This window comes from Caretta caretta, chromosome 15 (assembly GCF_965140235.1).
Source record: "Caretta caretta isolate rCarCar2 chromosome 15, rCarCar1.hap1, whole genome shotgun sequence".
NCBI classification, from domain to species: Eukaryota; Metazoa; Chordata; order Testudines; family Cheloniidae; genus Caretta; species Caretta caretta.
In genome coordinates this window covers 528,697-552,177 of record NC_134220.1, presented here as the reverse complement: position 1 = coordinate 552,177, position 23,481 = coordinate 528,697, and the positions used below count along the sequence as shown (strand labels likewise).

Genomic DNA, 23,481 nt, shown 5'->3' with positions numbered 1-23,481 from the left:
CCATAAACAAGAGCTACCCTGTGTGGCCAGCCTGGGACAGCCAGCTCAGGCTGCATCCACTCCACTTGGGAGCTCCTCCGCACTCGTCAGCCCCTGGGCCCCCACTACCAGCATCCCCACTGCTGCCACACTTCTCCTCTTGTCATCAGATCAGCTGCCACTCCCTAGTGATGGGCGAGGGATTCCCCAACAGAGCCACCAATCCGGTGAACTGGAGGAGACCAGCAGTGGGAAACTTGAGAGAAGGCCTCTGCGCAAGGCTGGCTGGAGCTCATCTGTCCAGTCAAAGCAGGTGGCCACAGGAGCCACGGCTGCACCTAGACCAGGGGTCTCAAACACATGGCCCACGGGGTTATTTTCTGCGGCCTGCCAGCTCCCCGCAGCACCCCTGCCCCTCCAGCATTTACAGAGAGCTGCTTCGGCCCCGCACACCAGGAGCAGGGCAGGCTCCCTCCCTGCCTGCCCTGCCCCCTCACTGGGAAGCGGCGGGGACCTGGGGGGAGGGGGAGCACAGGGGTCTGTATGTTGCCCTGGCAGCTCCGCCAGGTACCTCCCCCGAAGCTCCCATTGGCCGGGGCTCCCCATTCCTGGCCAATAGGAGCTTCAGGGGAGGTACCTGGACCCTTGTGCCCCCTCCCAATCCTTCAGGTGCCAGCTGCTTCCCAGAGCAGCGCAGGGAGCCTGCCCTGCCCCCAGTGATGCCGGGCCGGACCCGCCCCCGAATCCCTCTTGCAGCCGAACCCCCTGCCCTGTGCCCCCTGCTGCACCCCGCACCTCTCCTGCACCCTGACCCCCTGCCCTGAGCCCCCTGCCGCACCCCGCACCCCTTGGGGGCAGGGAGGGGGCGGAGTTGGGGTGGGAATTTCAGGGAAGGGGTTGGAATGGGGGCAGGGGCAGGGCCTCATGGAAGGGGTGGAGTGGGGACGGGGACAGGGCAGCAGGGATGGTCAGTGATGCGGCCTCATGTGGCCCTCATGGTCATTTGAGTTTGAGACCCCTGACCTAGACCCAGCACTTGCTCTCCTGAGCTGATGAATGGGGGGCGGATGAAGTCCCAGCTAACCTCAGCCCAAGTACAGCACACAGCAAGTGCCCCCTCCTGCCCCCCAGCCTTAAATATGGACCTCAGCCTTGGCCTAGAGGGATCGGTCTCATCTTCTACGGCAGCACCCACCTGTCCATGCTACAAGAGTCACCCAGCACAGGCTGGCAGCTGAACGAGCTCAGGTACCCCCTGCCAGCAATAGGTAGTCTCCAGAGCCGACAGGGCTGCAGAGTGGAGTACAGAGGCTCATGTTTCATTTACAGCAACTCTGACCTTTGTTTCACTCCATTCAATTCAGGTTTCTGTGCTAATCCCCTGGAATGTGTTTATCACCAGCTGGTCAGGGTTAAGTGATCCATACCCAGGGATTAGCACAGCCCAGCAGGAGGGCAGCTGGCATTATGGGGTGGGAGGGGGGTAAAGAGCCCTGGCTTTCAGTTTTGCTGCAGTAGCTCCCAGCAAAAAGTGGAGGGGAGACCAAAAATCCCCTTCCCACACTTCTCCGAAGGGGGGGGGGGGAGGGCAGGGGGCTTGTTTGCTAGTTAGGTCCTTCTCCTAAGCAAAATTCACTGCATAGAGGGAGTGCCTGGGAAGCACTTGTGGGTGGCTAGTTACACTGAGTTCTTTGGGGCAGGGACCCTGGGGGCTGTGTCTATACAGCACCTGGCACAGTCCTGGGCCACAACTGGGGCTGCTATGGGTGACGGTACTAAAAATAGATCTAGTTAGTGCTGGCTCTCCTCATTTCCAACTGTGCATGCTAAGCAACCCCTAACTTTAACGGTGCTGGAGCAGCAGCTGCTGGAGGTGCCAGTAGGACGTTATATCTGGGGAAGGCTGGGACAGCGGGGGGGGACCGGGGTGATGGCCACAAGACGCTAGCACTACGAAGCCTTGATTCTGGGGTTGTCCCTCTGTGTTTCAGGCCACAGGGGGAGAAGTGCAGAAAGCTCTGGGAGAGGGAGGCAGCTGGCCACCTGATCGGAAACAGACACTATCCCACAGCGTCTGCCCCATTGCTGCAGCACCTGCCTCAAGTGCAGCCGTACGTGTCTGGGCCCAGCGTTTAGTACTGAGCTGTAGAGCTGACAGAGCCCTCAGCCTCGGTGAGGTCAGGCATGGGCATTCTGCCTCCTTACCTGAGCGCGTCAGCAGAGAGGGGGGACCGACCATGCACCGATACAAGATGGGACGCTCGCACTGGGGCTGGTGGGGCTAGTGTCTGCTAGATACTGGATCACGGCCACCAGGCGTTTAAACAGGAGATTGACACAGCTTCTCAGCCCTGCACAGTGGCAACTGGGCGAGCGGAGATGGAAGAGGATACCAAAAGGGCAGGATTGGAGCCAGGGAGAACAAGCCAGTCAAAATATCACCACTCAGACTGGCCCCCAAGCCTCTCACCTCAGCCTCAGGGAGGGTGCCAACACCAGACAGGCTGGGACTGTTTTAGTCTTGTAACGAAAGCTCAGACAGGTCGGGGAAACCCGTGCAAAGGTCCAGAGGGGGTAGTTTGTACCTTGAATTGCTAACACTCTGGGCAGCACGTGTAGGTGTGGGCCCTTCGGCTGCTGGACGGAGATCCAGTCCCAGTGGTGCAAAGGGCAATGTGGAAGCAAGAGCTGCCATGACCTGCTGCTGCAGGCGACGGGCAGGTCATCCTAGTTAGGGAGGCCACCTAAGACGCCAGCAGCGTCCCACATGGGCACATCGTTTGGGCTCATTTTGCAGCAGCACCACTAACCCCTGGGGAGCTGCAGATCAGATCGGAAAAGGAGAAAATGAGAACAGCTTACGTCAAACCTGCCAGCATTCTGTTCCAGCTTGACCTTGCCCCCCGAAAGGTACTGCCAGGCCCGGCCCCGCAGGGAGGGCGGGATCCCCTTCTGGCAGCGCAGCCGGATCTGAAAGGCAAAGGAGGACAGGCACTGAGACCAGGTGGGGCCTGATATGAATGCAGGGGCTAACCACAGAGAGAAGTGCAGCAATCTAACAGGCACCCAGCAACTGGCACACCAGAATGATTCACTAGCCCCGTCGGCAATCTGCGGCCAAAGGCAGCACACAAACTAATTGTTAGTTGCACTCAGCTACCAGCCAGGGTCCCGGCCTGGATGGACGGAACCCCGGGACGGCAGAGGGCTGTGCGGGGCCAGCGGCCAGAACCCCTCAGTGCGCTCAGCCGGTCTGGGGTCCCGGCCACCAGCCCCACTCAGCCGCTCTGGGGTCCCGTCCATCCAGGCCGGCAGTGGGATGAATGGGGCTGGCAGCCGGGACCCCAGACCAGCAACGCGGGTGACAGACGGGACCCCAGACTGGCAGCAGGCTGAGTCAGTCTGGGGTTCCGGCTGCTGGTCCTTGCCAGCCAGGGTCCTGGCCGCCGGCACCACTCAGCCCGCTGCCAGCCTGGGGTTCCATCGGAAGGGGGGGGGGGGCTGTAAATGTAAAATTTATCACTGGCACACGAAACTTTAAATTAATGAAGACTTGGCATGCCACTTCTCAAAGGTTGCTGACCCCTGCACTAGCCAGACGCACACTGGCTTGCTTCACTCCAAAAGCAGCCACCTCTGGGCAATAGGCAGCAGCGGCTTGAACAGAGCACAGTGACACAGCATGGCAGGGCAGCGAGTGAGGCACACTGCAGGGGACTGGAGAGTAGCAGAAGGAAATCTGGCACAGAGGCGGAGGCTGGCTCCCCAGCTGCGTGGGAAGCACCACAGGCCCCGACTGAGCACTGGGATGAGGGGCTTGGGCTGACATCCCGCTCCAAGTTCTGGCCAGGCTGAGCTAGCAGCTGACACAGGCAATGGGACGGGCATGCAGACACAATGCTGGCCGATGCTACGGCATCTTGCCAACATTGGCATTGTACAGTTCAGAGCACGCTATGGAGCTACCCTCAGGCACACAGAGAACCAGACCACTCCTGCCCTCCTGCACCAGCACTCAGACTGGGGATCAAACTCTGAATTTGGGGCAGCCGCAGTCAAGGCTTCGAGTTGCTCGGGAAGCTCAGGGGAAAATTTCCGCAGCACCAGGAACCAGTTCACATTAGGAGCCCTGACGTTGTGGGAATGATCAGCCCAGCTCCAACACACTCTGGGATCTTTGAGGCAGCAGCCACAGCATGCCAGCAGAGATGCCAGGCTGCCTGCAGGGGCTGAGGGCTTGCAACTGCTTCGGTGGCTCTTCCATCTCCTCAGCCCTGCTCCTGAATGCGGTCTCAGCTTTGGGAGAGGGACCTGGCTACTGCAAAGCCCAGCCTATCCGAGGGAGCTGCCATTTCATGCCAGGAATCAGAGGGACAGGGTTTTGGTTTTGCAGCCAGCTGAGCAGTGGCCAAAGAGCCGCTCGAGCCCTCTTCACCCAGGATGTGGGACTCTGGAATCTGCATTTTGGGGGTGTCGGCAGATAACGAGCCACTTCCCTGCTCCCCGAGCAAAGCTAACAGGAAACCCCAGGAATTCAATTCAGGCCACCACGGCTTCATTAACGATTTCAAGGGAATCATGCTACTATGCAAACCCCTCAGCCTCAATGGCTCCCTGCAGCTCCGAGGAAGGGTGGCTGCCCAGGGCAGCACAGGGGAAAGTTTAAAGATTCAGAGACAGCAGCCGGGGCTGGGGATGGCTGAAGTTTCACAGTCCACATCAGCAGCAAGACAAAGCAGCGTCTAGATCAGGATCAGCCCTCCCCAGGACTCAGCCAGCCAGCAAGACTCAGCCACAACACAGACTAGGCTGGGGCTTTGTATTATGAAACAAAACAGAGCCCTTCCTCGGCTCCTGGGGCACACTGACCCTCCCAGCCTGCACACAAACTCTGCAGTGCCAGAGAGCAGCTGAGTGCCTGGACAGAGAGGAAGAGTGGAAGGCAGTCAGGCATATGGAAGCTGCTGCTTCCCACTGCTTCCTTCTTGCAGCCCTGGTGCTGAGCCAGGGCTAGGGCTGCTGGGCACGAGGTGGCACACTCCAGGGAGGAGAGGCAGCAGTGCTGCAGGAGGGGTCTCCCCACTAGGGAAGGAGAAGCCTGACTCTACTGTAGCTTTGTGCACCAAACCAATTGTCAGGGCTTCCTCCCCACTCTGAACTCTAGGGTACAGATGTGGGGATCTGCATGAAAGACCCCCTAAGCTTATTTCTACCAGCTTGGGGTAAAACTTCACCAAGGCACAAACTTTTCCCCCCCCCCCACCTCCCCGGGGGGGGGGGGGGCGGCACGGGTACGCTGCCACCACTAAGTGATTTAACAAAGAATCAGGGAAAGGACCACTTGGATTTCCTATTCCCCCAAAATATTCCCCCAAGCCCTCACACCCCCTTTCCTGGGGAGGCTGGAGAATAATCCTAACCAAATGGTCACAAAGTAATCACAGGCCAAACCCCTGGGTTTTAGGATTATAGAGAAATCAGTCAGGCTCTTAAAAGAAACAGAACTTTATCAGAAAGAAAAAAAAAAAGTAAAAGCAGCAGCTCTGTGACATCAGAATGGAAGATAATCTCACAGGCCGTCAGATTCACAACATAGAGAATCCCTCTTGGGAAAACCTTCAGTTACAAAAAGACACAAAAACAGGAATACACATTCCCTCCAGCACAGCAAATTTCACAAGTCAAAAACAAAAGCAAAATCTAACTCTCTTTCTAGCTAGATTACTTACTAATTCGATAGGAGTTGAATTGCTTGCTTTCTTGATCTGTCCCCGGGCAGAGGCATCACACAGACAAAACCTCCCCCACCCCGCCCCCACACCCAGATTTGAAAGTATCTTGTCTCCTTATTGGTCATTTTGGTCAGGTGCCAGCCAGGTTACTTGAGCTTCTTAACTCTTTACAGGTAAGAGGATTTTATAGTACTGTATCAGAGCTTTTTAACCCCTTCCCTTTAAATTCTGACACCGACATACTGTTTGGGGGAGCTCAAATGATCAGCCCCGCTCCCCCCATGACGGCAGTGCCAGCTGGCTTCCACCACAATGCCCACCTTCGCAGAGACAGAGCCGGGAGGTGGAGGGCCCCAGTGACCCTTTTTTAGGAGCCTAGGAATTGCCACAGCACATCAGACCTTAGACCCATCTAGGCCAATACCCTGTCAGACAGCAGCTAGCTCCGGCTATTTCAGATGCAGGTGCAAAAAACCCACCAGCTGGCAGTTCAGGAATAATTTGTCTCCCAGGAAGTTTGTTCCCAACCTCCATCAGTTAGTAGTTAGCATGAGGGTTTCTCTCTTACCCTGTGTACTGCAATAGTAGATACTCATTGCGGCAAGTGTCCAGTCCTTGTCGGAATCTAAGCTATTGGCCACATTTTGTGGCAGTGAGTTCCACAGGTTAACTGGGCATGGTGTATCAAAAAGGACTCCGCTGAGCCAGACTGTCTTGTAGGAGCCAGCCAACATTCAGTAACTCTGTGCAAGAGGAACAAGGGAGCGTGTCCATCAGAACATCCTTTGGCTAAGGGGGATCCATTAATCAAGGCTGCAGCATAATGGCAGTGGCTGGAGCCAGGCAAGAGCAGTGACAGAGACCTTCCCATACCAGCACCGCCAGTGCATTCCCATCCAAAACCTCCTGCTACCCACATGCCAGGCCAGGCCTGAGGGGCAGCAGCAGCCACCACAGCTGCCACCTGAGTCAAACATCCACAACCTGCAGTAGTTTTTGGATGCACGTGTTCAGTTGGGACCAAAGCCCAAATCATGAGGCAGCTGGCTGCTTCCCCATGAAGGGGAGAATCAGTAGAACTCTCTAGCTACCAGGAAACAGGCTGAGGCACAGAGATAGCTGCCCAATGGGCTATTCAGCCAGATGAATTTAGAGCCTGAGAATGATTGCAGGGTTAGAAGACACCTTAGAGCAATGGATCCCAGGAGCTCCATGTTTAGCTTAGAGAAGGATAAGGGTGACGTGATCAGTCTAAGTACCCACATGGGGAACAGATATTGGACAGTGTGCTCTGCAGGCTAGCAGAGCAACGTATAACACAATCCAATGGCTGGAAGCTGAAGCTAGACAAATTCAGATGGGAAAATAAGGCACAAGTTTTTAAACAGCGAGAGTAACTAACTGCTGGAACGATCCACCAACAGGTGTGGTGAATTCTCCATCATGGGCAGATTTTAACCAGCATCGGAAGCATCTCCGACAGCCACACCAGTTCAGACAGGAATTCATTCAGGGCAGTTCTCGGCATGTGTTAGGTCAGACTGGAGGGTCCCAGGGGTTCCTTCAGATCAAGGAAGTGGCCGTCAGTGGATTGCAGCGGAGCTGATCCAGTTGCCCCACCCAAGCCACACCACATGGAGGCGGCTCTGGGAACGCAGGAAGGCGCCCTGAGGTTTCCTTATGCAGTCCTCTCACAGTACATGGTCTGGCCGGGAACCTGCCACACATCTGCCACTAGGGCTACCAAAGCCAACCTGTCAGCCTCCCCAGTGCCCTAGAAGCACCCGAGGCCCCCAGCCAGGAATTACCCACCAAAGCCCAGAGCTGCCACTCAGATCTTGTAACTTAACGATGCTAGAAACAGCTTCTCTGTATAAAACAGCGACATTAGGAGGAGACGGGGGTGGCAGCAGGGGACCGCAGCCCTGGGCTATGGTCCAGCCAGGGGGCAGAGGGTAGATTTAGGGGGACCTCTCAGCATGGCCCAGTCATTTTATAGCAGCTGCTTCCATCAGAAGTCCAGCTGTCAGACTGCGCCGATCAGCCCAGCAGACACCTTCTCTACCAAAGACCCCGATGCCCCACTGGCCAGGCAGGGGGACATCTCCAGTAGGGGGAAGGCGGATAAAGCTGGAATCGCAGCACCCCCCACAACCCCACTGGTACTGGGGGGACTGGAGGGGTGCAGTCAGCTATGTGAGAGGACAAATCCGAACCCAGTGACCCCTATGTATAACCAGAAACCCCATTCCATACAGGGTTCTAGACCCTGCTTCGCCATTGACTTCGCATGACCTTGGGCAAGTCAGTACAAGTAGGGAAACTGAGGCACACAAGTTGACCACTGACCCCTTGGAGAGTTCGGAGAGATGCTCTATTGGGCATTATCCAGCAGGCTGCCCAGATCCCAAACAGGAGGAAAGCACAGCCCTGCAATCCTCAGCTGGCTGTGCTCCAGCTGCATTCCCATTAGATCTGCTTCTACTCCCTAATGGGCCAAACTCTGAGCAGTTGTCAGGAAGGCTCTGGAGGCAGATTGTCACCAGAACGAGCTGGAACTGGGCTTGTTTGCTCACTGCAGTTCTTAGAGCGAGATCTGTCCACCAGGCATGCAGGGAAGCACCAGAGACAGACGGAATGCAGAAGGGAGTGCAACCCAACAGAGAGCCCCAGATCTCCGACTTCTCTTTCTTTTCAGAGTCCAGTAAGGACGACACCTGGTCTCCAAGGGAAGCCAGGAAATCACGCCACAGATCTGAGAGGAGGGCAGGTGCAACTCCAGAAGCCCTCTCAATGACCCACTTCACCGCTATGGAACATAGCGCTCCTCAGTTATGGGACAGAGAAGATTTCTCTTGCATGTACCCAGTGCCACCAGTCAGAATGTGAGGTCCTGCACCTTTCATAGAGTATCAGGGTTGGAAGGGATCCCAGGAGGTCATCTAGTCCAATCCCCTGCTCAAAGCAGGGCCAATCCCCAACTAAATCATCCCAGCCAGGGCTTTGTCAAGCCCGACCTTAAAAACCTCTAAGGAAGGAGATTCCACCACCTCCCTAGGTAACCCATTCCAGTGCTTCACCACCCTCCTAGTGAAAAAGTTTTTCCTAATATCCAACCTAAACCTCTCCCACTGCAACTTGTGACCATTACTCCTTGGCTCTGCCATCTGGTACCACTGAGAACAGCCTAGATCCATCCTCTTTGGAACCTCCTTTCAGGTAGCTGAAAGCAACTATCAAATCCCCCCTCGTTCTTCTCTTCTGCAGACTAAATAATGCCAGTTCCCTCAGCCTCTCCTCATAAGTCATGTGCTCCAGTCCCCTAATCATTGTTGTTGCCCTCTGCTGGATACTCTCCAATTTTTCCACATCCTTCTTGTAGTGTGGGGCCCAAAACTGGACAGTACTCCAAATGACGCCTCACCAATGCCAAATAGAGGGGAAGGATCACATCCCTCAATCTGCTGGCAATGCCCCTACTTATACAGCCCCAAATGCCATTGGCCTTCTTGGCAACAAGGGCACACTGTTGACTCATATCCAGCTTCTCGTGCACTGTAACCCCTAGGTCCTTTTCTGCAGAACTGCTGCCTAGCCATTCGGTCCCTACACTGCAGCGGAGCATGGGATTCTTCCGTCTTAAGTGCAGGACCCCCGCTCTCCTGCTGGTAATAGCTCACCTTAAGTGATCACTTTGGTTACAATGTGTATGGTAACACCCATAGTTTCATGTTCTCTATGTATATAGATCTCCCTACTGTATTTTCCACTGAATGCATCTGATGAAGTGAGCTGTAGCTCACGAAAGCTTATGCTCAAATACATTTGCTAGTCTCTACGGTGCCACAAGTACTCCTGTTCTTTTAACATCCCACACTAGCTGCAACTCCAGGCGTGATTTGGCCTTCCTGATTTCACTCCAGCATGCCTGAGCAATATTTTTATACTCCTCCCTGGTCATTTGTCCAATCTTCCACTTCTTGTAAGCTTTTTTGTGTTCAAGATCAGCAAGGATTTCACTGTTAAGCCAAGCTGGTTGCCTGCCATATTTACCGTTCTTTCTACACATCGGTGTCGTTTGTTCCTGCAACTTCAATAAGGATTCTTTAAAATACAGCCAGCTCTCCTGGACTCCTTTCAGCCCCTCTACCACCGCACAGCAGCCACCGTTCTGTTTCGCTGCTGAGATACTGGCCAGTCATATCTGGCTTAGCAGAAGCTGCTTTGGCTTAAGGCAGCATGGCTGAGGCTCCCCAGCAATGGGCAGTAACAGCACAGGCTAGCCCCCACCCCAGGTGAGGGCCGCGTTCCTGGAAACACAGCACTTCCTGGTCTACGCGCCAGGGCAGCTTCCAACACAATCAGCCTGAACAAACAGCTCCCGAGCAGAGCAAGGCCCTGGGCAGCGCAGAGCCTTCACACTAACAGGAAGCACTGTGCACAGTGCCCAGAGTGGCGGGCCACCTCTGAACCGCTGATGGCTTCTTTTAAAGCCACAGTCTCCTTCCCACTGGTTTCACAGGCAAGGAGGAAGCAGAGCTGGGAGCAAGACAGCCAGCAGGATAGCTGACCCAAAGGTGAAGTGGCACCTGAGCCCGGCCCTGCACCGACAGCTGGAGGCTGAGGGATTACCCATGCACTGGTCTCTACTCAGCTCGGCAGCGCCTGCGCAGCTGTATAGTCACCGCCAAGCTCCGCTTCCCCCACCTATGCAGGAGGCTGCACACAGGGACAGTGGGAGTAAGGACCGGGTGCAAGCCCTGCAGCGCAGGGAACGAGGATGCAAATCTGGGTGCTGAACACAGCCCTGAGGAGATGGCAGCCCAGCCACGATGCCCGAGATTTTTAGGTCGCGAAAGCTCACCTGGAAGCTCATTCACCGCAGCCCTTTGGGCCAGGGATGGGAAGAGCCGAGGCCAGAGCTGCAGCATCCCAGGCTTCACAGATACTGTGTCTCAGGCTCGAGGGCTGAACCGATTTTGGTAGGCACAATTTTAAGCACAAGCAACATCCAGAGTCCTGCTGTTTCCATACCACACTGGGCCCTACCTGGTGGGCAGCCACGAACTCTGCACTGTCCTCCCATGTCTCCCAGCACGAGCACTGTCTGCTCGCATCATCCCGCAATAGTGTGGCCAGCTCAAAGCTCGGCCTTCACCTCCTCTCACCTCAGCCCACCTCCCACCCCCAACAGCGAGGATTCTCTGGGTCCCAGCTCTCGACTCCAGCCTGTGCACAGCTCTGCCAGCCATCCTCTTCCCCACTTGCAGCCCCGCAGCTTCCCCATTCGGATCAGGAGCCAGTTCAGAATCACCCCCTGCCAGGATTGCTCAGCGGGCCTCAGCGCCCCTCTCCTTCCTGCCCACTCAGCCAGTCAGGCACCGGCAACCCCTGTCCCTGCTGGCGGAGAGCACCTTCTCTGCAGCACCTGCCCAACCTCCCTTTTCAGGGTCGCTGCTGACTAAGTCTTGCCAGTTTCACTTGTTACTTTAACTCTAGTGTTTTGGGGATACCGCTTGAATGAGTACTTCTCCCCAGGTTACCTGTCCGGATCCTTTCTGGGGGCAGTGAGAGACAGGAAGGGGATCTGGACCAAATGCCTGGTGGGCAAAGTCTGACAAGATAGGAAGCGATGCACAGCAGGGAGACGGTGAAGCTGGAGCAACATGCCAAAGCTGCGTGTCTGGAGGGCGCACGGGAAGGAAGAGCAGGGAGAAGCAGAAGTGAGGGGTGCAGGCACCTGGGATGTATTGCTGAGCAAATTCTCCATAGCACTTGAGAAGGGCTGAGCGAGAACAGGCTCAGGAGGGAGTCTCGGCATGCCAGGAGATTGAGAATCCTGGTTAAGTCTTGGTGACAGAGACTCGCACTCCCCACCCCCCAACTCTACACACACCTGACAGAAGGATGCAAGCCCAGAAGCAGAGCAGTGAGGAGCCTCAGTGCTGGGATTTTACAGGGAGTCCCCAACCCCGGGAACAGACTTCCCTCCCCACAGCCTTAGCCCTGCCACCGACGTTCAGCAAGAGGTGCTGGCAGCCCTCTGTTATTCATGGAACACAGGCCAGAGCCTCTGGTCGGCTTGAGGAGAATAGTCACATTCTGGGGCAGTGCAGATGGGAACTGGCTTCTGCCTAAGCCCAGCAAGCCCTCCCCAGCAGAGACCCTGGGTTTATCAATCATCTACCAGTCCTTTGCAATGGGATCTGGACAAGTGTTTGCTCCACGGAGACATGTGACTCTGCTGGGCTGTGGCAGAGCCATAAATGCTGAGCCTGGCTGTTGGCTTCATGCTCTGGCTCCATTCAATCGTCTCCTGGCACTAGCATTAGAAGTTCCCCTTTCCTGCATTGCTCTGTACAGAGGAACAGTGGAACGGACAGGTCAGGCAGAAGCAAGGAATGGGAGCTCAGTTCAGACCTGCCTGTGCAACTGCCTTTGCCCAGCCCCAAAAGGGAAGAGGATTTGGAGAGTTCGGTGCTTGGGAATAGTGTAGAGACTAAGCAGCCTGTTTTCTCCAAATGCAGCAGAAAGATCTGGAACGAGAAGGGAGGGCAGGCTTTGGACTAAAGCAATGGGACTCGCTTTCCATTAGGACTTGTCCATTTCAGGCTGTCCCACCCTGAAAACGTGCACAGGAAGGCAGTGAAAAGATGCATGAATGGCTCACGTACAATGCCCAAGCTGATCAGTGAGGCTGGGGAGGTTTGAGGGGACCCGTACCACAGATGCACATGTGCAGTGCGTGATCACATTTCCCTTTAACCAGTCCCACAAGGTGAGAATGAGGTGACACTAAAAAGGAATGCTGAAGCCCAAAGCACGCACAGCATAGCGTGCTCACAGCTGGATTTCAACAGGCCAGGATAAGGGACCATTGACATCAGCAGCTAAAGAGACATTCAGTCTTGATGCTTCAAGGTAGGGAGGTCTGCATGAAGGGAGTTAACCCAAAAGAGCCTTGCACAGACTGGACAGCTGTGGTCCTGCCAAAAAAATCACTCCCAGCCTGGAAGCAAGCTGGGACTCTTCTGCTCCTGACAGCTAGCCCTGGACACTCAGCCCCCAAGTGCAGCACTAGGAGGCTGCTCGGCACTTTCAGTCAGACCCTGGGTGCAGTACTGCAGAGATCTGTGCAGGGATCAGCCCTAGCTGCAAGGAGAAAGTCTCTCAGGCTTGCGAGCATGCAGGTGGGGCACCACTGCAAGGCTGGAGCCGGCGTTACTAGCAAGAGGCCTTGGCAAAAGCAGTTTGATTGCCCAGGAGCTTGCCTGGCCTGCTCATCCGCCTTCTCCTGGGAGCTCTGTGGACTTGACTCAAGCAGTAAAATGAGTGATTGCTCTTCTCAAAGAAACAGCACAAGAGTTAGGAAAGATGCTACTAGAAGCATCCTCAGCTGCATTTGGTTTTTTTAGGGACGGTAACAGAGAAACAAGTGGGAGCCAGGTGGACTCTGCACTCCAGACAAATCTGCCAAGGGGCAAAAGAAGAGCAAGAACCTTGTTTGCCCCGTACCAAGGGCCCACGAGTAACAGCAGGGCCCATCTCTCAGATCCCAGCGACAGGGATGGATGCAGACTGGAAATCTATGGGAAATCTCACTGACCTAAATAGAGAGGACGTAGGAATCTAACTTCAGGGCAGAGTACCAGTCCGCATTGGAGCCGGGTGCTGCTCAATGGGCTCCAATGGTCCCTGAGCCTTTGGGCACTGCAGCAATACGAACACAGACCTAACTAAGACACTGCACTGAGCTCTGCAGTTCTGTTCTTCATTTTTAAAAAGTTCAATCCCCTCCCAGTAATGACAAAACAGACGCTGGCACAAGAGGAAATGGCTCCTCGGAGGGGTTCAGCCAGCAAGTGGCTATACTGCCGCCAAGCCCTTAGCCATGTCCATTCAGGTCCAAAAAGGAAAAGTTACAGACAAAAACTCGGAGTTTGAGATTCCCATGATGCCAATGAAATGAAAGGTGCCAATGAAAACGCCGTTTGAGTTCCCGTTGCTCCGTACTTGCAATGCAAACACTTCAGCACAGGCGTAGGGAACAAAGAGCCAGAGGTGAAACTGACCAGCACATTGACATTGTCTGAGCAGACCACGCAGCAGAGCAAGCAGCATCAACGAGGAAATATGGATTTCAAACATTCAGGGTTAAGTCAGGTGTTAGACTCAGAAGAAATTTTGCTTCTAACCTTTAAGCACCCCTCTCCCCATGCTAAGACTGGGCTGTGGCTCAGCTCCCCAGAGCTGATGTCTGAACATGGGACACTGCCTTTGAAGACCCTGGGGAGATGGGAACAAAGCGGGCCAGGCCCCTCTCCCCTTCACTTTAGGGCACCTCCCAGTGGGGGACAGGAGGCTGCTAAGGCAAAGCTGCCGCGCTACTAGCTGCTCCAGTACAGTGACGCTGCAGCAGCTACAGCCAAAGAGCTCCCAGAAAGGCAGGAGAGGGCAGCACCCAACCCCGCGGTTCTCTCCCTGGATGAGAGAGGCCTATCAGAAAAGCTCCCAACCCAACTCCCAGGAGGAGTCAGCCCATGATCAGTCCTCTGCTCACACCTCTGAGCATCCTGCTTGGATGAGCACAGCTGAGACATCCGGAGAGGGAACTCACACCAAGGAAGGAAACCGCCAGCCCAGGGGGCATTTACGCAGACCCTCTGGATCCCAACACCCCAGAGCGAGAACTACCAGAGCCAGGGTTACGGGACAGCTGGGAGAAGAGCACTGGAGCTCTCGGGTGCACGTACCTTCTTATGCTTCTTGGCCATCCATTTGTCCCAGTTATTGAGCATGTCCAGCCACTTGGACTCCCTCTGCCTCAGCACCTCTAGTGGCACCTCCTCCAGCCTTGGGGACAGGGGAGAGAAGAGACAGTGTCACATGGGGCAAAGCCACTCCAGTCACAGCAAGTGGAACTGGGAGCCTGCAGCCCTTTCAAGGATTTCACCTCCAAGAGCACCTGCTCCATGTGCCCTAGCCCCCTGTGCTGCTGCCTGGAGCACCCGGCTCCAGGCATTTGGTTTTTTTAGGGACAGTAACAGAGGTATCCACTGCTCTAACCCACCCAGACTCCCTAGGACAATGGGATCTGGAGAAGCGCCTGCTGAGAATCCCCCTCGCATACAACCCTCCGCACTCCCCATGCTCGTGACCCAGACCTCTAACCCGGGGCTCAGCTTCGACTCCCCCCACCATTCTCCTTGCACATCCAGGCAGCATCATACCTTGCTGCATTCCTACAATCCAGGCTGCTCTGTCCTAGCCCCCGGCGCTCCACCTTGTTCTTCCAGACTGCGTACAGATTCCTCTTCCCGGCCCGCTGCTCTGCCACCTCCACTGGCTCCCACCATTTCACCACCGGAGATGCCAGCGCCTTGGTCCCATCTTCGAGAACCCTCCCAAGTGCCCCTTCTCTCCCTAGCCTTGCATCTTGCCAACCCCCACCTCCACTGCACCAGCAATGACACCAGCCTGGCCTGCCCATTCCTCTCCTTTCACCCTTCCTGACCCACCCGCAGCCAGCTCCCCACGTCTCTGCCTGTCAGACACTGAACAGCTGCCACTTGTCAGATTGTAAGCTAAGCAAGGCAGGCACTGTGTCTGGATAGGTCTGGACAGAAGCTAACACAATGGGGGCCCAGGCCTGATTAGGCCCCAAATACTAAACCTTTAACAGCAGCAATGCAAGTTAGTATCTGGTTCCTGAGACAGAAGCAGGAGAAAGAACAGGATACAGGCACCATCAAGCTACTCCAGAACCCTGGAGCAAGTGGGCCACTCTGCACACAGAAACAGGCAGCAGCCCTTGCCCTGCTCTGCTGGGCAGGAGCGTTCTTCAGAGCTCTGAAGAACAAGACAGGGCAGGGTGCTGCGCTAGCAGACAGACAGACAGACTCTGGCTGTCAGTGACGACTGGCAGCACCAGTTTCTTAGGGTGCACCTACACTGCAACAGGGAGATGCAATTACCAGGGCAGCTAGAGGAATATGCACTAGTTTTGATTGTGCCCATGTTCTAAAACCAGCAGTGTGGCCATGGTGGCCCAGGCTAGCCATCCAATAGGGACTAGAATTGGGTGGTTAGCCTGAGCCATCATCCATACCGCTGTAGTCACATGGCTGGTTTTAGCACACTAGTTGGATCCAAGTAAGCAAATGCACGTCTACCAGAGCTGGGCATTACTCACGGGTATCCACTAGCCTGATCCTGACCTCGGCAGCCCAGGAGGCCTTCCAGCTCCTCTGCAATTCCTACCAGTCATTTTCTGCACTGCCTCTGCTCCCTGCATTTGGGGGATGGATTTTGAGAGCCTGGGCTGGAGTCAAAGCCAGCTACCAGACATCACTCCAACCCCCTTTTAACAGCTTCAAGTACTGCCAAGGGGATGATTCAAAGCCAGGGTCCAGGTCTGGCAGAGATCTACCTCCCACCAGCCCCAGACTGTCCTACAGAGCAACAGGAACACCTGGGCTCAGGCCTGGGGATCCAACGGCAGATCAGCCCTGGCTCAGAAGGACGCGCTCGGGACAGGATGGACTTGAGAGCTCCTGAACTTGGCAGCAGTTTTACTATCTCCACTGGTATTAAGACTTTTACTGGGTGTAAAACAAAGCCAGAGCCCTCTTCCTCCGAGGCCAGCCCCCGTCCAAAGGAGACCAGCCTGCCAGCACAACACAGATACTATCCCTCAGCACAGCACAAGCCCTGAACTAGGGAAGCTAAAGAATTGGCACCAACCCACTGCACAGAGGGGCAAGAAATTGAGTTAGATCCTGCATCCAGGAATAGCCTGTGCTGTGCCCACAGGAGTAATCCACATGCAACTTGGATGGCACCTGCAATAGAAGGGAGACAGGCCTTTCACACAGGCTCCTTGCCACTCGTGCACCAGCCTTTAAACAGCTGTGCACACCTCCGCCAACCCAGGAAAGATGGAGCCCAGCAGGCGCTGGGCTGGGAACAAGCAGCATGTCATGAGAAACTCGATTCAGATACCCTGGGGGAGATTTTTAATACACATCAGGAAAGTGACAGCCTGTAACACAGCCTTCCCCCACCCCCGGGTATTACTGTACATGGCTTCCTGCAAGTGATACGGTGTGGTGCTGAACCTTGGAATGCTAGTGCCCATGTCACCCCAATAGCGCTGAGCTACAAAGCAGATACTCGAAACCTCAAACCAGCACAGTCTGAATTTAGCCCAGATCTGATTTAGCCCTTGTACTACACAAGCTCAGGCAGAAGGGGGGCAGTTTGGTCACTGCGCAGAGCGAACAGCTATAGTCACAGGACGTGTGGAATAAGCATGTCCCCCATTAACCTTCTGCAAGAACCAGATATACCACAGTCGCAGTCACACCCTCACTTCTGCTTTCAGTGCAGAGCCATCACGACCAGGCTGTGCCTCTGCCTTGGGCCGCACAGGTCCTGGCTCCGCATTTACTGGCTTTGCCAATACTGGAGCGATTTGACTCCAGCTCTCCCCCATTAGCCTGGGCGCCCACCCACCTCTGTTACACAGCCCTCCTCACCACAGTCTGAGTGAGGGCCTCTCAACCAGCCACCTATTCCTCCCACAGGAGGAGGTAGAATTACCTCCAGTTACACACTGGGATGCTAAGGGACTAGCTTGAGGTTACACAAGATGTCCATGACAGAGCAGCATTTGAACCCAGGCCTCCATAGGCATCTGTCTGACTGCAGGGCAGCAGGGTTTCAGGCATGTCCCGAGCTGGGTGAGAGGGCGGGGGCAGCCCTACACCAACACAGCTCCCACAGAGCAGGTGCACCAGGCATAGCACAGAGCACAGCAGGAAGTTTGGTGCAGCCCATGGGATGATGGCCAGGCCTTGCTCCCAAATGACCCCAGCCCGATCCGACTGACACCAGACCCACCAGCTTTCCAAGGGCCTGTCCTCCCAGCAGAGGGACTCAGCGCTGCAGCAACTCCAGGAGTGGGGGTTTCAGTTTGGTCCAGTCGCATGTCAACAAGCTGAAGAGGCAGCCACCAACTGGCCCACTCCCCTCCACTGATTTCACATGCCCGGAGCGCACAGCCAGCAGCTTGGGGAGTGATTGGGGAGCAGGAGGGCTTGGCTGGACCCTTTGGGCTCTTCATCACCTGTGTTCAGCTCCCACCACATGGGGAGAGACAAAGCCTGCACTAGCTGAGCTAGCCCTCCCTACCCACAGGCCTGCTGGGGGCCTCCAAGCCTCCCCACCGGGCCCCGGGGCACAGGACAAGGGCACACGCGTCCAGCAGGCAGCGCCATGGGAGCCAGTGGAGGCGTTACTGGGTACCAGGGTCAGGAAGCAGGACTGCTCCCAAAGGAGAGATGCTGGCTGGCCGGCCAGCTCCTGGAAGGGAGGCTGGGCAAGGCTGTCCCCGAAGAGGCGACTCCAATGCTCAAGTGAGCTGGGGGCTAGAAGGGTCCTATGCAGAAGAGGTAACTGGGGAAGTAGGGCATGTGGGGACCACGTCAGCACCTCTGTCCCAGGGAGACAGAGGGTGGTTTCTTAGTACATGGCGCATGGTTAACTGCCCACCACCCTGCGGTCAGAGCTGTCCGTGCAGGGTGACCCAGCGAGCCAGCCGCTGTCACCAGCCCTTACACTGTGCACGCAGGGGCACATCACCTCCTCCCCACACCACATGGGTCCCCATGGCAGGAAAGTGACGCAGCCACAGCAGAGAAGCCGCAGGGACAGGAGGACACTTCAGCCCCTAGCGCTCCAGTGAGCCGATACCAACTCACGCTACAGCTGCCTTGGGCAATAGACTTCATTCACTGGCACAGCTCAGAGGCAGTTACCCTGGCAAGCAGCGCTTGTTAGTCTACAGCCCCAGAGGCCAACAAGGCTGGCTCCTCGTGGGCGGTCTGCCCCACACCTGCAGGATTCAGCTCTCCAGGCCACCAGGGCAGTTCAAAACCAGCGACTGGCTCATGCCAGCTGACTCCGGCTAAGGGACTGTTTAATCATGGTGCAGATGTTCAGGCTGAGGCCAGACTCCAGGACCCTGTGAAGTGGAGGGGTCCCAGAACTGCAATTAAACAGGCCCCCCAGCCCACCCCGCAAGCCTGAGTCAGTTATCACAGGCAATACGCTGGCATCTAATTGCAGTGACACATACCCATAGTCTACAGCTCTTAGAGAGGGGTCAGCTGCTGTGACTCCAGCTGGCAAGGAGCATGGGCCCAGGGCTCCCTTCAGAGGAGCAGGATATGTTCTACTAGGTCAGCAGGGAGAAAGAGCACCCGACCCCTCTCCTGAAACCCACAGCCCAAGCAGCTCCCCTCTGCAGCCTCCCATGCCACAACGTCAGACAACAGGGAAGGTCATTCCAGGCCAAAGTCATGGTTTTAAAATAATTATGCAAACTTATTCCAAAACTCTGCTTCCCTTGAACAAAACAAGCCCCCCCCCACACACACACACACACAGAGCTGCACAGGATGCTCCCTTATTCTCTGTCTCTCCCCCCCACCCTCCCCCAAGCCCAGTAGCTGCTCCCTTCTGCCAGGTAGTTAATGGGATTAGCTGTCTCACCTTCGGTCAGATGTTTGGAAGGCTGCATTATGGCACGCTCCTCCAAGTGCCTAGTACCACTACGCAACAGGCCTGTGAAGAGCATGCCAGTGCCACGCTGAGCGCAGGCCAGGCTTTCTGCAGGAGAGAGGAGTCAAGGAGCGGGAGGTGCTGGGGATTGGTCACTGGATACAGAGCCTGTGCTCTAGCCCGCTGGGCCCAAGACAGCACAGGCTGGAAATCGTTGCCATCTGATGGTTGTTTGGCAGCCTGCATGAAGTGAGTTTTGTGGCATCATGAAGTGAGTTTTGTGGCATCATGAAGTGAGTTTTGTGGCATCTCAGTCCAGTTCCTAGTGAGAGGAGTCACAAGGCATCCCTCCCACAACCATGAGTTGGCAGGCTCAGCAGAGACTAGGAAGGAGCGGGTGGAAGGACAGCCTAGGGCCCAGACGGGGACTCCGGAGACTGGGTTCAATTCTTTGCTTTGCATGAGCTGGGACAAGTCATCGCTCCACGTTGCTTCCCCAACTGCAAGCTAGGAAACATACTGGCCCCCTTCTCCACCCTTCCCTTTGGCTCCACAAGCTCTCTGGGGCAGGGGCTGTGTCTTGCATTGGGTATGTACAGCGCCAAGCACAATGTGGTCCTGATCTTGGGGGGCGCCCTAGGTGCTACTGGAATACAAGCAACAAGACTAAATTCCCCGTTATGGGGGACAGCACAGAGGGATAAACAGCCATTCAGTGTAGCACCTTTCACCAACACTAAATCTACTCTGGAAAAGCTCTGCAAGACAGGCATGAGGACCAGGGCAGAGCAAAGGCTAGACCCTTGAAACTCTGCAATCAGGCTGGCACTTCAGAACACCCCTGCGCCTCACTGCTCTTTGCTGATGCTGACTGCACACCCAATAAGACACCGCCAGAAGACATATGGCCCAAAGCAGGCAGGTAGAGCTCCCTATCCCAGCAGATCAGCACTGCTTCTGGGGCGGGCACAGCATGGACCCTGTATTGCTTTGCAACCCTGAACCAACCTCAAGCCTATCAGAACAAAGAAGCATTGTGCAGCATCTCCTGGGTCGCTCCCCCTTGGCGCCAGGTGACTGGCTAACCTGTCTCAGAGGTACACAAAGGGCTGTTCAGTCCACATTGGGGCACAGCAACGGGGGAGCTTGGCTGTTTCAGCTCACTCCACACACAGCTGGGAGCTCTGCTCAGCTAGTGAGCATAGAGCTTCATCCCATGAGCTCTGCGACTTCAGCCATCCATCCAGAGGGGGGCGCTGTGACCATGACCCAGCCCAGGGCCCTGCTGATGGGCCCCTGAAACAGCAGCAGATGGCATCACTGATCCAAGTGGGGCATCTATGGGAGATGAAGGGTCAACCCCAGAGATGGCAGGTGACCCTTGCTCCCAGCTGCCATTCGAGCCCACCTGGCCCAGCTTGGGGATTCGGCCCAGCTATCCAGGTCAGCTGGCCCCCCAACACCCAATGAAGTCCAGGGGTGAGGAGTGTGCTCAGGGGGTTAGGCCCTGTCTGTTGAGCTGGAACAAGCTCAAATAAGGGGGTTGCAGGGTCCAGATCTATCTAACATGAGAAGGAACCCACCATACGGGGTCAGGACGGTGGGCGGGGAGGGAGGACTCGGCAGCTGCTGCTGAACGCTCTGTGAGCTGGGCCCCTCGGGAGGCTCAGGTGTCCCCCGAAGGTGGCTGGCACAGCTGTGCGCACGCAGGGATTCCTGCCTCTGCGTCTGCTTCTCCATGGCCAACCGCACGGCCATGCCCTGACTCCGCAACACCAGCACATGGCACTTGAACCATGCAGAACCGCCCCGATGGGACAGGGCCACAGGTTTAAAGTTCCATGTGCGCATCAATATTTTGCTGGATCAGGAGGATACAGCACATGCTGCCCAAGCCACCAGCCTTGGGGATCCCAAAGTTCCCCACACATCCCATTCTGATACCAGCTGACGTTCAGGGACTGTCGAGAGCCGTCACCCTCCAGCGAAGTCGCCTCCCCTCTGCTCTAGAAGCTACCCTACACATGGATGCAGCGGAGGGAAGCCTAGATTACAGGGCAGCAGCTCTGGAACCCCCCTACAGAAGAGCCCCTCCAGCTAAACCATTAGCCTCTGACCCGGGCTAACTTGCCTGCGAGTGCTCCTTACCATGCATAATGCCAGCTCCCCACTGCCAGCCCTTCGCAACATGGCAGCCACACAGGAGAAGTGAGCCACCTCTATTAGAATTCTCTTAAAAAGCATTCATTTGTGGGGCAGGGGAGCTCTGTTCCTGGAAAGAACTAAGGGTCCTTGCACAGCCCTGACTCCATGGGGATGGGCACATGAGAAGGGACAGGTCAGTGTGACCTGGCAGCTGTTGGTTGGATGGTTTAAGAATCAGCCTGACTCCGTGCCAGCACCCGCACAAGGATTCCCCCCGCCTCCAAGAGGGATTACACTACCCAGAGCCAAGCTTCCCTTTACAAGCTAGGGCAATCCCCTCTCACCGAGATGTGCTGGAATGGCAGAGGAGCCTGTCCATAAAATGCTGCCATGCACCAGCCCAGGGTCCTGTATTGCTGCTCCCACAGCATGTGGCAGAGGCAGCAGCTCCTTCCCCGAGGAGTAAGCCCCTCACACCCCCACAAAAGACACTGACTGAAGGAGCAGAATGAGGATAGGTGGGAAGCATCTCCAGAGATCCTAAAGGCTACAGGCAGGGATCTGAAGGGGAGAACACGATGAAGCCCAAATATCCCCCATCTCAAAAAGCAAAGACCCCGTGAGTTGTTCCCAACTATTTGGATTACTGCATCCTAGCCCCGGAAACTAACACAAATAGCTTTGGATTGACTTCAGTCCTTTCGCACCCACAATCCCAGCAAGTCAGAAACACAGGGCCAAGGCTGCGCCAAAGGGAGGGCCAAGGACCAGGAAAACAAAGCATTAGCTGAAGCGGATTAACAGAAAAAGAAACCAGTTATTGGAATTCAACGACATGCCACAAGCAGAGAAAGCTCCCTGTATGGAAACAGGAACTGCATGCGAGAATGCCATCAGTCATGAGCAGGGGATGCAGGAGAGGCACAAGAGCCCTAAGACAGGTTTCAGAGTAACAGCCATGTTAGTCTGTATTCGCAAAAAGAAAAGGAGTACTTGTGGCACCTTAGAGACTAACCAATTTATTTGAGCATGAGCTTTCGTGAGCTACAGCTCACTTCATCGGATGCATACCGTGGAAACTGCAGAAGACATTATATACACACAGATCATGAAACAATACCTCCTCCCACCCCACTCTCCTGCTGGTAATAGCTTATCTAAAGTGATCATCAAGTTGGGCCATTTCCAGCACAAATCCAGGTTCTCTCACCCCCCCCATCCCCATACACACACAAACTCACTCTCCTGCTGGTAATAGCTCATCCAAAGTGACCACTCTCCCTACAATGTGCATGGTAATCAAGGTGGGCCATTTCCAGCACAAATCCAGGCTCTCTCACCCCCCCGCCCCCTTTTCCCGGGGACACACACACACACACTAACTCTCTCTCCTGCTGGCAATAGCTCATCCAAACTGACCACTCTCCAAGTTTAAATCCAAGTTTAACCAGAACGTCTGGGTGGGGGGTAGGAAAAAACAAGAGGAAACAGGCTACCTTGCATAATGACTTAGCCACTCCCAGTCTCTATTTAAGCCTAAATTAATAGTATCCAATTTGCAAATGAATTCCAATTCAGCAGTTTCTCAGAAGTGAGCTGTAGCTCACGAAAGCTCATGCTCAAATAAATTGGTTAGTCTCTAAGGTGCCACAAGTACTCCTTTTCTTTTTAAGAGCCCTAAGACTGTTCTCAGCAGGAGTGTCGCTGATCAGATCACCTGGAGGGGGAATTGTATAGCCCAGAGCCAGTGACAAATCTCCTGCCCCCCTGCGTTAGGCATGCCAGTTCCCATGGGTCCTGGTGAGGGTAAGGGAACTCAAAATCCTGGCTGTAGCATCTCCCAGAGGAGGTGATGCCTCACACTGCCTGATCCAGCACAAGGCACTTCTAATTCCCTTGGCTCCAGCTAGCAGAACTTTTGGAACTGCCCATGCACCTTCCAGGTACGTCACAGCCACCTGCAAAGACACTCCTTGACGGCTGGCTGATTCTGATTGGGGTTTCAATCCTTAAGGGGGGCCATTTAGGGATGGGGGAAAAATTGGGGATTGGTCCTGCTTTG

General features: G+C 55.4%; 1 protein-coding gene across 1 annotated transcript in view; it reads right to left on the bottom strand.

Annotated features, from left to right (window-relative positions):
- The window catches only part of TBC1D10A (TBC1 domain family member 10A), a 49,868-nt gene that overhangs the window by 16,224 nt on the left and 10,163 nt on the right, over positions 1-23,481 (bottom strand). The window contains exons 2-3 of the mRNA XM_048821290.2: positions 14,465-14,564; positions 2,842-2,949 (exon numbers count right to left, since the gene is read on the bottom strand). Of these exons, the coding sequence (XP_048677247.2) occupies positions 2,842-2,949; positions 14,465-14,564 (208 nt within the window). The remainder of the gene's footprint in view (positions 1-2,841; positions 2,950-14,464; positions 14,565-23,481) is intronic.